This window comes from Sinocyclocheilus rhinocerous, unplaced genomic scaffold (assembly GCF_001515625.1).
Source record: "Sinocyclocheilus rhinocerous isolate Xijiao unplaced genomic scaffold, SAMN03320098_v1.1 scaffold789, whole genome shotgun sequence".
Lineage (NCBI taxonomy): Eukaryota > Metazoa > Chordata > Actinopteri > Cypriniformes > Cyprinidae > Sinocyclocheilus > Sinocyclocheilus rhinocerous.
The window spans coordinates 2596185-2609286 of NW_015667306.1; the positions used below are offsets into that span (position 1 = coordinate 2596185).

The 13102-nt window shown below is 35.3% G+C and overlaps 1 protein-coding gene across 1 annotated transcript in view; it reads left to right on the forward strand.

Moving 5' to 3' along the window:
• The window catches only part of LOC107733678 (attractin-like protein 1), a 236417-nt gene that overhangs the window by 192020 nt on the left and 31295 nt on the right, over positions 1-13102 (forward strand). The window contains exon 28 of the mRNA XM_016545408.1: positions 8622-8729. Within this exon, the coding sequence (XP_016400894.1) occupies positions 8622-8729 (108 nt within the window). The remainder of the gene's footprint in view (positions 1-8621; positions 8730-13102) is intronic.

Below are 13102 nucleotides of genomic sequence, written 5' to 3' on the forward strand. Positions count from 1 at the left end.
GTATATATATATATATATATAATTTAAAGTATATAAAAACATCATTGCAAGTTAATTAAAAATTATGTCGAGATATCTGTTGAAAACGACAAAAAAGAAATGTCCCTTTTTCAGGATACTGTATTTTAGAGATAATTTTGTAAAATACAAATAGACTTTATAGATCTTTATTGCAAAGGGTTTAAACAATTATTGCACATACACATGTGGAACAATCCTTAAGACACTTGCTTGTTTACAGGTCGTAGACAATTATGGTCACAGTTACAATGATTTAGGACAGTAAAGAGACCTTTCTACTGACTCTGAAAAACACCAGAAGAAAGATGCCCAGGGTCCCTGATCACCTGCGTGAGCATGCCATAATCCTGCTACAGGAGGCATAAGGACTGCAGATGTGGCCAGAGCAATAAACTGCAATGTCCGTAATGTAAGATGCCTAAAACAGTGCTACAGGGAGATAGGAAGGACAGCCTATTATTATTATTATTATTATTGCAATAATATATGACATATCTCATTGCCATAATCTGTTGCACTGTCAGTAATTTTGCATGCTCTGAGCATGCAATGTGAGTTTACCTTAAGCTGTTCTGACCACCCTATAGTGTAATTGGCCATCATGGCCAGATTGTGAGCTGCCATCTAATCAGCATGAAAACACTGCTTGATGACTAGCTCACCATTTACACCAGGGTAAATCATTAGCCTTCCTCTTCCGCTACTTGCACACAGTCTTTAAATTCTCACCACGAATACACAGTACTATAATGAAGAGGAATATATGAGATGAGGGGAAGAAATGCATGAAACTGTGTTTGCTTTCCAAGAACAGAGTATTTACTAATGTATATAGGATTAGCACCTAGCTTTACTCTAGTATGTGTGTATGTGTGTGTGGTCCCTTGAAATATGAGGTAATAAACTGAACTCTATAGCTGTATTTAACAGTATGACTTTCTTTCTCTGACTCTCTCTCTCTCTCTCTCTCTACATATAGACATATACCACAACTTTACATACAAATTTTGTCTATTTCTGTTTATATACATACATATATATATATATATATATATATCAGGGGCGTTTCCTCTGAGTAGGCAAGGGAGGCAGTGTCTCCTCAAAATACTGGATGAGAAAAAAATGCATAGTACAAAAGTAAAACAAAGCCAGTATTACAAAATATAAGATTACAAAGTGTATAAATCACTCGTTTTCTAAAGAAACATTGTGCAACAGCGACACCAGCAGGTAAAGTTACAGCGGGAGTCGCGTCTCTCTCGCCTCCCCTGAGCCCACTGAGTTTTAACAGACCCCCTAAAGTGTGGTGAGTTTGGTGGGGTTTAATTGAGAATGAATGGGGGCAAATCACGTGAGAGGAGGCAATGCCTCCATCGCGATATGATTGGATATGACTGGTAATGCTCGGCTGTGATTGGTTCATGCGATAAATCCTGCCTCTTGTGTTCATGTGCGCGTTTGCGAATCAGTCTGAATGAACAATATATGGTGTTAATGGGAAGACTAATTTAAGAAAGTAAGTAAACAACTCATACATTTAAATATAACCACTTTGTTACTTCAAAATAAGACTTAAAATGGCCTGAAAACCTGATCTGTGGGAGATTTTAGCTGTTCTTTTGAAATTTCTGTTCATCAAATAATTCTGAAAATCTGTATCATTATTTCAGCAGCACAGCTGTTTTTAATAGAATAATAAGAAATGTTTTTGAGCACTAAATCAGCACCATAGAATGATTTCTGAAGGAACATGTGACACTGAATAATGGTGTAATAGCTGCTGAAAATCCAGCTTGGCCATCACAAGAATAAATTACATTTAAAATGTATTAAGATAGAAAATAAGTTATTTTAAATTATATTGATATTTAATAATATTATGCTTTTACAATTTTTTTCCTCAAATAAATAGACTTAAAACATTGTTTTTTTTAATCTTACTGACCCCAAACTTTTGAACTATTATAAGTTTGCTAAGTGCAAGGTTATGTAATCCAACATAGTCATTTAGTAGTTGGCAATAGGATAGAAAAGATATATTGCGAAGCTATTATGCAATTAGTTAGTCACATGGAATAAATGTTCTGTATATGCTTTTAGTCTGGGTTCTGCCAGTTTACAAAAAGGCTTGAGGAAACAGACCGCAATTATGCTTGTTTAGGAGCAAAGCAACTTGGTCCTTCAGATGTTATTGAATAAAAACAGAGTGTGTCCTATTTTTGTGAGACATCTTGTTTTTATGGTGACAAAAGAGCTTCATTTTCTGTCTGTGCTTGGAAAGTAAACAGGATTTTCTGTTAAAACCGTGCTGGAATGAGCTGGAAATTACACTCTCTTATCGGCCAGAGTTATTGTGGGTGATTCTGAAGAAAGGCATTGTGGATGTTAACAACGACCCACTATAGACCTATGCCTGGGTGCTATTGTCACCTAAGCTGAGAGGTCCCTGTGGTGCCCATTCTATCAATTTGTGTTCAGAAAGGGCCTATTCATAGGTGTATGCTTTTGTTCTGTCTTGCATCCTTATAGGCAATGGATAACAGTTGCCTTTGCTAAGCACATAATTATTATAAAATAATTATATTGCAGTCTACTCAGAGATGTTACATTGTCAAGCGTTTTTCTTCCCAGAATAGGGAAATGAATAAACTTGAGTTAAAATCCCATTGTTGAAATACAGATTAACTTACTGAATTGATAAGCAAATCATAAAAGACTTTAACATGATGAAAAAGCAGTCAAATCAAATTTCATGACTTTTGCTTTTATGCACTTTTGTGGTATTGAAATGAAAATGTTAGAGTACAAAGAAGAATCATTTTGTAAAATTTTGGTTTTCTGGACAGGTTAATTTTATTGAAACCGAAAACCAAAGCAAAATAACCATTGTGAGTAGCAGGCAGCAATGTTGTTTTATTGCTGAATGAATCGAATGAAAGAATCAGTTGAATAAAAGATTTAATGACCTGAATGAATCAGTGTTTTTGAACAAATGAATTGAATGAATTGTTTCATTACTAAATGAATAAGTTGTTTTGCATGAAATGGTTGAGTGAATTATGTTAAAGGCAGTCCTTGGTTTCATTCCTGAATGCATATGTTTTTTTAACAAATCAGTTGAGTTAATGATTCAAATTACCTCCTCATGAAGAGTTACTGGTTTACAGTTACAGTGTTTATCTGTTAAGTTAATTAATGACTCTCTCATGAAGACAGTAATTTGTTGCTACCTACTCATTTCATGATGTAACCCGCAGAAAAAGGTCATTGAAAAATCCCCTCTACGAATACACAGACGGAATGTCTGTCTGCAAACACAGACAAGCAGATTATGTTAAAATAAGCTATGTTAAAATAGTTGTTTTATTCTTCTAAAAAAATGTATATACGATTGAGTTGTAGTTATATCATGATTTTTTTTTATCTAGCTGCTTTGAATGCATTGAGACTGCATGTGTGAATTATTGAGTAATTGGTTGATTAAAGGTTTGAGTTATTACATCAACCTCAGAAAACATTAATCAGGATGAACCCAGGGGAGATGTCATTGATTAAGTAAACCAGCCTGGAGGCAGTGAAGTTCAACTGTTACTGAACATCCTTGCATGTGATATTCATGTAAAAGAATGATAAAAGTCAACTATCATTGATTACTCCTAAAAGTGGATTGTATTTGTTCTAATGTACTGTATTCATTACTTTGACATATGTTATAGTATATTTGCTTCAGAGAGATACTGTAAATCAGCTGATATGCGGGCATTTATATTGTCAGTTGCTAAAAAGGTTCAATCTTTTGTTTAGGTGTAATGAATTTTTGAGGAATGTGAAACACATTTGTGTGCCCAATCAGTTGTGCTTGAACATTAGCATAATATATTAACCCGGCTCCCTATTACTTGATACTCCCTAATACATTTGGATTGGTCAGTCTTGGCAATCTGCATAATTTTTGTATAATAACCAACAAACTGTACTTAACTAGTTTATATCTTTCATATAATCCCACAGTCTCTTTCATCTCACATAATGAAATAATTTCAAACCAAATCAATATTTCATGTCCATTTCCCAGTCGCTGCATAATTAGCTCAATAATATACAGTGAGCCAGTTATTATCACAGAAGAAATCCCTTAAGGATGATAAAGACCCTTTTATCGTGGGGTTTATTCTGTGACAGTGACCAAACTGACTGTACATTGAGTCACATTGGGGGCAGTCGTGGCCTAATGGTTAGAGAGTCAGACTTGTAACCCGAAGGTTGCGGGTTCGAGTCTCAGGTCCGGCAGGGATTGTAGGTGAATGTCCAGCGCTCTCTCCACCTTAAATAACACGACTGAGGTGAGACCCTTGAGCAAGGCACCGAACCCCCAACTGCTCCCCAGGCGCCGCAGCACTGGCTGCCCACTGCTCCGGATGTGTGTTCACGGTGTGTGTGTGTGTGTGTGCGTGTTTGTTCACTATCCACTGCTGTGCACTTGGATGGGTTAAATGCAGAGCACAAATTCCAAGCCACACGTCACGTCCTTTCCTTTCCTTATATATAGAATCGAGCAATTTTCTGGACAAATCTTTAGTTCCTTGCATTCATTGTTACAATTAAACATCTCTCATTTAATTTACATTCTTATCAGGCTATAATCAATGCATAGAATTATTCCATACAATTACTTTAATGTTCTGATGGTGGTACTACACTAGGTAATCATTATATTCCTCTTTTTGTATTTTTTTAAGTACTGTACATGAGGAGACATAACATATTTTAGAGTGTACTACCTACACACAGAATTGATTGAATATCTCTGGCTGTGTTTGTATGTGCGTTCATATCGTTTTTTTTATTGGTGTTTTGCCTCACATAATATTGTTCCCATTTAGAGACTCACACCTCCCAAAAGAACTGCTGTTTATACCTTTTGTGGATATTGTATGTGATATACATTCTGTATACACGGCATGAAGAGTGTGTGAGGTCATGTGATTTAAAAAAAAACAATTGTTAGTGTATTTTCTCTGAAATATCAGTTTTCATTTGCTCTGATTGGATATGACTGGTAATGCTCGGCTGTGATTGGTTCATGCGATAAATCCTGCCTCTTGTGTTCATGTGCGCGTTTGCGAATCAGTCTGAATGAACAATATATGGTGTTAATGGGAAGACTAATTTAAGAAAGTAAGTAAACAACTCATACATTTAAATATAACCACTTTGTTACTTCAAAATAAGACTTAAAATGGCCTGAAAACCTGATCTGTGGGAGATTTTAGTGAGTAATCAGCTTGGTGAAATTTAAAGTAAATCTCTGTGTCTGTGAGAAATATTTGCAGAGCTTTGCTGACTGATGATCCGAAAAATTCGAAAATAGTTAAAAGTTAACTATTAAAAAGTATAGTTGAACATAAGTTCATAAATAAAATATATTGTTTCAATTCTTACTGCCTTGAGTTATTATTTTGGAATAAATGTAAAATGCTTAAAAACACTAACTTGATGAGATTCATACTTGGCTTTAATAAACAGATTATTGATTACATTGTTAATGTAAAAAATATTAAATAGAATTGCTTTTTCGTATACTTTTTCTTTTTCTGATAGTGTAAGTGTTTATTGTAATGTTTATTTAACCAAGAAAATGGGACTGGGACATGAATTTACATTTGATTTAAAAAAATAAAAAAATAAACTTTGAGGACTTTGCCTCCTCATTTCAGATTACCACCGAACACCACTGATATATATACATATATATATATATATATATATATATGTATGTGTGTGTGTGTGTGTGTTTTATTCACATATCTTTGTTTCTTATTATCTGTATGTTGTTGTTGTTGTCTCTGTGTACTGGAAGCTTCTATCAGCAGAACAAATTCCTTGTATGTGCAAACATACTTGGCAGTAAAGCTCTTTCTGACTTCTTATGCTGACTAAAATGGTACCAGTTTGTGCACAACACACTGTAGAGAGAAGTGCCAGTGGCTTGGATGTAAGATTTAGCACTTTGTGAAATGAGAGGCTGGTCTTTTGAGGAGTAATTGCACTCAGAGCTGTTTTGCCTCTGCAGTTTAGAGGGAGAAGGTGATAAAGAGGGATGGCAAGTAATGGAAGGAAGGATAACACACACCACAGCGTGTTTGTTCACTATCCACTGCTGTGCACTTGGATGGGTTAAATGCAGAGCACAAATTCCAAGCCACACGTCACGTCCTTTCCTTTCCTTATATATAGAATCGAGCAATTTTCTGGACAAATCTTTAGTTCCTTGCATTCATTGTTACAATTAAACATCTCTCATTTAATTTACATTCTTATCAGGCTATAATCAATGCATAGAATTATTCCATACAATTACTTTAATGTTCTGATGGTGGTACTACACTAGGTAATCATTATATTCCTCTTTTTGTATTTTTTTAAGTACTGTACATGAGGAGACGTAACATATTTTAGAGTGTACTACCTACACACAGAATTGATTGAATATCTCTGGCTGTGTTTGTATGTGCGTTCATATCGTTTTTTTTATTGGTGTTTTGCCTCACATAATATTGTTCCCATTTAGAGACTCACACCTCCCAAAAGAACTGCTGTTTATACCTTTTGTGGATATTGTATGTGATATACATTCTGTATACACGGCATGAAGAGTGTGTGAGGTCATGTGATTTAAAAAAAAACAATTGTTAGTGTATTTTCTCTGAAATATCAGTTTTCATTTGCTCTGTTCTGTGACATAAAAGCTACCGCAGATCCCTAGTTTCCAGACTCGTGATCTTTATTGTTGACTGTTTTATAGTCATTTATAGCTTTCTTATGCAAACATATTTCCACCACAGAATAAAACAACGCAAAAGGTTATTGCCCGGGATGCACATAAGTGATGCACAGCTGTGCATGCATGACCAAAATAAAAAATGTGCTGGGTAAACAAGTTCGGACCGCTCATTTGTGTACCAACATGGTTGACAGCTGTTAATGCACAATCACCATTTTAGATTGACTAACTGTAGTACTGTATAAGATTTCCATTCCAGCTGAAAGCATAAATATACTCTATGCGCTGCCAGTTTCACAGCAAAATGCAAAACTGTGGCATTTCCTTCACTGACGCTCTTTACTCGGCAGGGCTAAAACCAACAGTGCACATACTTACTTGCCACCAAAATAAAAGCTTGATGATCTTAGGTTTGAAAATTATGATAATTCATATAAAAAATAACAAACAGAAAGAAAGAAAGAAGGAAAGAAAATGTAAATGTAAGCATTTTATTAAGGGTACTATCAAATTATTGTATTTTATTTAATACTGTTTATTTTAAAATATAATAGTATTATCACACTTTATTATTTTATTTAAAAAACCACAATGTAAGCAAAGCACAATAATACTATTATTATTATTATTATTATTTATTTATTTTATGCAGGGTGAGCACCAAACCAAATCTCCAGGTGCTCTCGAGAACCAGACTAAAAAAACGTATGTGCATCCCTGCTTTACAAAAATATTTGCTATTACCTTTTGTTCTTATTCTGTGGTGGGGGAATACTACTAATAATAATAATTAATAAATAAATAAAAAGCAGAATTGTAAGATGTAAACTCAGAATTCTCAGTAAAAAAGTCAGAATTGCAAGATAAAAAGTTGGATTTCCCTTTTTGAAAAGCTTCCATACAGTATAGAATGCAGCATGTTCAGACAAAAAAATTGTGAAGAATCACACATTTATTTCAAACTAAGCACATCAGTCTCATACACACACATACAAACATACAACATCATGTGTCCCAGATGAGCATTGTTTACAGCATGTGGAGGTTAATTATGCATTTTATGGGCCATTTACAATCTGGTCCGAGAGATGCCACAATGTCCTTCTCACCTCCTGAAGGACTTGTCAGGGAACATAAACCATTCATGCTCTACTAGTGAGTTTCTTTGTCTCTTGACCATGACACACACAGCCATAGCCAGCTTTAACAATCATCACTGTGACTATCCTATGAATCAACTCACAGCACCCTGCCACCCTTCACCTTGACTTTCACTCATAGTCTCATGTCTGTTCTCCTGGAAAATGATCATGCTTACCACTGTTTGGAACAACAACTTCCAGACCATTGCTGATGAGAGTGATGCAGATGCGAGTGACTCAAATCAAATTAAAAAAAGACTGAGAAAACATCTGGTGTGACACACTGATCTTCTAACCTTTACCTCAGTAAATAATTCATCATCAAAGGTTTATCTAAGGCTCTGTTTACACCTGGTATTAAGATGCCGTTTTGTCAATCCAATCACAAGTAGACAGCACTAAATACAGGCGTAAACAGGGTTTTGTATTGTTGTGAGCTCCAGATGTAGTCGACAATGCATTCAACCGGATTGCATTCGTAGTGTAAATGCTCATGAGGCCAAATGCTTTCAAATGGCCGCAATAGACCACCTTCTCTCTGCCTACTGATCTAATCCTTAAACAATATTTCAAATATTCCTTGCAGTAAGCCAGCACAAGGAACATACTCTTCATTATGTTTATATGACAAACTTATGTTTGTTTGTTTTTTTCTTTTCTGTCTCTTTCTACAGCAACTAATGCGAGAGCACCAGCAGATGGCCAGCCGTCCGTTTGCGTATGTTACAGTGGCACTTGAGGCTCCAGAGGAAGAGGAGGAGCTTCTGCAGGGCCAGGTGGAGGTGGGTACTTTCAATCGTAGGTTTGTAGATATTAAATAGTTATTTACCTACTATATTTCAATTGAAAAAATTCAAATGAGTACACCCCCTCAGAAGCTTAACAAATTCAGCAATTACTCTTTACTATCAAATCATTGTTTTAAGTGTGAACGTATAGCAAAAGTAACAGAGAAATTAAAAAACAATGGACTTGTGACTAAAGGCTGGCAAAAGTTATGAAAAGAGTACTGTAACTGTTTGCAACATGCAGAAGTGAAATGTATGATTGTTGTCCAAACAGGAACTATCTACTGTAGCCAAAGCACAGTGAACTCATTTAGCCTTTTCCATACTCTGGTCTCATTAGACCAAGTCAGTCATTTTGGATCTAACAGCATCTAAAATGGTGTGGCATTGATAGGGGAGGAGTACAGTGAGAAGTGCCTGGTTCCCACACTGAAGTTCTGTGCTTGAGAAGTTCTTATGGATATGTGATGTAATACAAAAACTTGAATTAGAAGATGGTACCCTCTCATAATTTCCTGCAATGTTGGGTATTTTTCAACATGACAATGACTATACATTTCCCCAAGGTGGAAAACCTTCAACCTTAACATTCTTGAGCACCTGTGGGGGATTTTGTAGAGACAAGTTGAGCAACACTCCCCATTAAAATCGGCACATTTAAGGAGGTAATCCTCCAGGAGTTAAAAAGGATAGATGGGATGATTTGTCACAAACTTGTACACTCAATGCCAAGAAGGGTCAGTAGAATACTCAGAAGACATATTAAGTACTTAATCAAGGATGTATTAATTTACGCAACCCTTCATTTAATCAAAATTGGCTAATTTGCTTATTTTACAGATGTTATTGACATATATAATCTTATTTGTTTCCTGTCACTGCATTACTTCCAAATATATGCCCCTCAGTACTTGTAGACTTTGATGTCTCATCACTTGAGTTTATTCCACAATACTGTCCTCAGCCTTTGCATTTTTTTCATAATAGAAGACAGTGGAAACCGTGAATTTACAGCTATTTCCTCATTCAGAGGTTGATTAAACAACATCTGGTGTAACAGTGTAGACTCCATTTAGCATAATTGCATAATATATGGGTGAAAATTAGCTCGTTAAGCAGCAAGGCCAAAGAGCAGGGCCATCATCACATTTCATGCCTAAGTTGATTGGTAAGCACAGACTGCGGATGGATGCCAGTTCTCTCACATTGACTATTGCCATTAGAGTGGAAATGTTTGTAGTCCAAGTATTTTCCACAGAGATAAAGACAGCTTTTGACTATTTTCAACTACTTTTCTTTTCACAGTGTTTAATTTCTTTGGTACATGTTATAACAAGTTGAAGTGATATGAAAATCACATCAATTCAAACAGTTATTAATTGACATCAGCTTTACTCTCTGTCATTTTACTTGGTTTAACCAGACTGTGATTAAAGTTGATATTATGCCAGCTGAACTGATTTGATATATTTTGCTGATATGCAGTGAGATTTCTTCTTCAAATTGACCCTGATAGAGCGCCTTTCACTTGTTTTCAAAGTTGCAGACTTATTCAAGGATCTTTTAAATGCCATCTGCAATCATTGACCTCTTATAAAAGTCAATGTTTGGCAGTCTGTTATTTATCGAACGGCTCCTTTATCTTGCGCCGCATACATCTGCATGGTACTGCTGTGTGGGAAGTGCGTTGGAAAAGAGCTCTATGAACATATGCATGGAAATCTAGATGTGCTTTCAAAATACGCCCAATCCTGTTTGAATCATACCAGTTTGAATCATACCAAACTGCTGATTGCTGGAATAACATACTGAGTGCTAAGAGTGTGCTAGACCTGCTGTGCTCAGTATCTAGACTGAAGTGTGTGAGAAACTTTCACTGACTGAGCTGTCTTCACAGTTACCTCCAGAACTCTTCAGGTGCAAACAACATCTGTTGCACCAGAGTAAATGTTCCTCTGATGATTTTTTTAAATGAAATTAAATAGGAAAAAATATATAAAACTATTATTTAAATTATTTTATATTTAATTAATAAATTAAATTAAATGGATATTTTATTATTTTATATATTATTAATTTTATTATTTAAGACACTATTTATCCTAAATAGGAACATGGCATTCACAAATAAGCCCCTTAGAGCTCAGTTGTTGATAACTGTTTGAGTTTTAAATCAAGAGTGTTAAATTATTTATGGATTTTATGGAAGTGTTCCACAATAGGATCTAACGACAAGCGTGAAATAATATCACTGGCTACCATTTGCTAGATATGCTATTGTGCCACATCTGATTGCAGCAGCCTCTATGACCTTGTTGCATTATAAAACAAGAGGTGAGATATTAGCATAAATCTTCAGATAACGTCCATACGACGTAATAAAACTAAGGAAGCCACAGCCCAGAGCAAGCATATCACGCTTTTTGTGTGGACTGATCGATCGCAGTCCATTGTTTCTGTAATGCTGGGAGAAATGAATCAATTTCAGATGTAATGTTTTAATGTGCTTTATTTACCTCCAGTGGGTGGTGTGGAGATAAAGACTATTTATGACACTTATGAGCTGTCTGACTGGGGAAAGGCAACTATTATTCACATGCATGCACAAACACACTTACACGTTCACAGGCTTTAAAACATTAAACGTGCAGGCAGGAACCTTTTAAAAAAAATGTTCTGTACTATTTGACATTTACTACAATTTGTTTTTGAAAGAAGTCTGTTATGCTCACAAAGGCTGCATTTATTTATTCATTTATTTTATTTAAAAATACACTATTTTGAGTAAAATAATATTTATATTTTAATATCTGTAATTACATTTTATAAATGTAATTATCGCTTTGATGGCAAAGCTGAATTTTCAGCATCATTACTCCAGTCTTCAGTGTCACATGACCCTTCAGAAATCTTTCTAATATGCTGCTCAAGAAACTTTTCTTATTATTATCAATGTTGAAATCAATTTTGCTTATTCATATTTTTATGAAAAATTTGAATCAGAATTTCAAAATTCTTTAAATAGAAAGTTTTCACTCTCTCTCTCACTTTTAATAAAATTAATAATTTCTTTAAGAAATCTTAATCAGTAGTGTACATTCTGTAAATAGCATTTAAAATGCACTGAAGCAAACACTGAAAAAAATAAAAATAAGTGCAAGATGGCAGGTAAAGCGAAAGAACTGGTAATTATAAATATAATTAATTAAATGCTGTAATAAATGGATTAAAAACATTTAATTCAAAATTAACTTTTGTTACCCAATATTATGTGTTATGTATGTTAATCCGTATTAGAGCGCCATGCCAAGAATGATGTGCTATTCCTGTTCCTGACAGGTTAACACCACGCTCTATTGAAATTAATAAATCTTTCAGTCATTTATGAGGTTCCATCTCTGTTAGGATGCTGCCTTAGGAGGCAGTTAATGTAGGAAGTTCACAAAGTCCATGCCAATAGGTGTCAGTATACAGACCATGAGCACTGGGACAAAGAAAAACCAGACAGAACTTAAGTGCACCTTCAGTTTTCTTCAAAGCATCTACTATAAGCAAGGACACATACAGTGCTGCAGGCCACATGTCAGTTTCTTCTTTTCTGCACATCAGCATTCTGTAAATTCACTCTGCGATTTTAAAGTAATGCTCTATTAAGTTTAGGTGTTGTTGGATTTTGTTTGGATTTTAAAGTTTTTAGATGGAAAGACAGCTATTGATCGTTCTCAAATTGGTAGTTTTACTGTTTTAATATTAGTCCGTTCCTTGAGATAACATCTCTCTCTACCTCTCTGCTAGGCATCAGTCACTCGCTGTACTCTGGCCAAATGTGCTGCTGATATTAGGAAGCTGAGAGTGGTGGGAGCGATCAGGGAGATGACAACAGTAGTCTACAGAGCAGGGACCCAAACATCTGTTCTGTGATCTGTCTGTCTCTGGACTGCTCTTATCAAAACAATCTCAGCTGTTCAAATACACAGCGGCATCAGTGCCAACACTCATAAGCAAAAAAAAAGAAGGTCTCCGTTCTCCTCTCTATTTCTGTCTGTCATGTCTGGCTCATCAGCAGACAGCAGTGGATGACACTGAAGGGCACTGACTCCCTTTACACAGTTTTTCTCTTCCTCCCTGCAGGCAGATCTTCAGTCCTTAGTAATTCAGAATACTGAGAAATCTTAGGCCACATAAAGTTTCAGGAGTGACAACAGCATTTAAATACAGGAGTGAATTCCTTATTTTATCGTTTTATTGTGTATACAGAACAGAACAGAAATTTTGTGGGTGTTAATTCGGTCATAGAATGCAGTTGGGGGGGGGGGTTATTGTTTTCATTTTGGCTTTGATTTCTTTTGCTTTGTTTTAGATTGGTT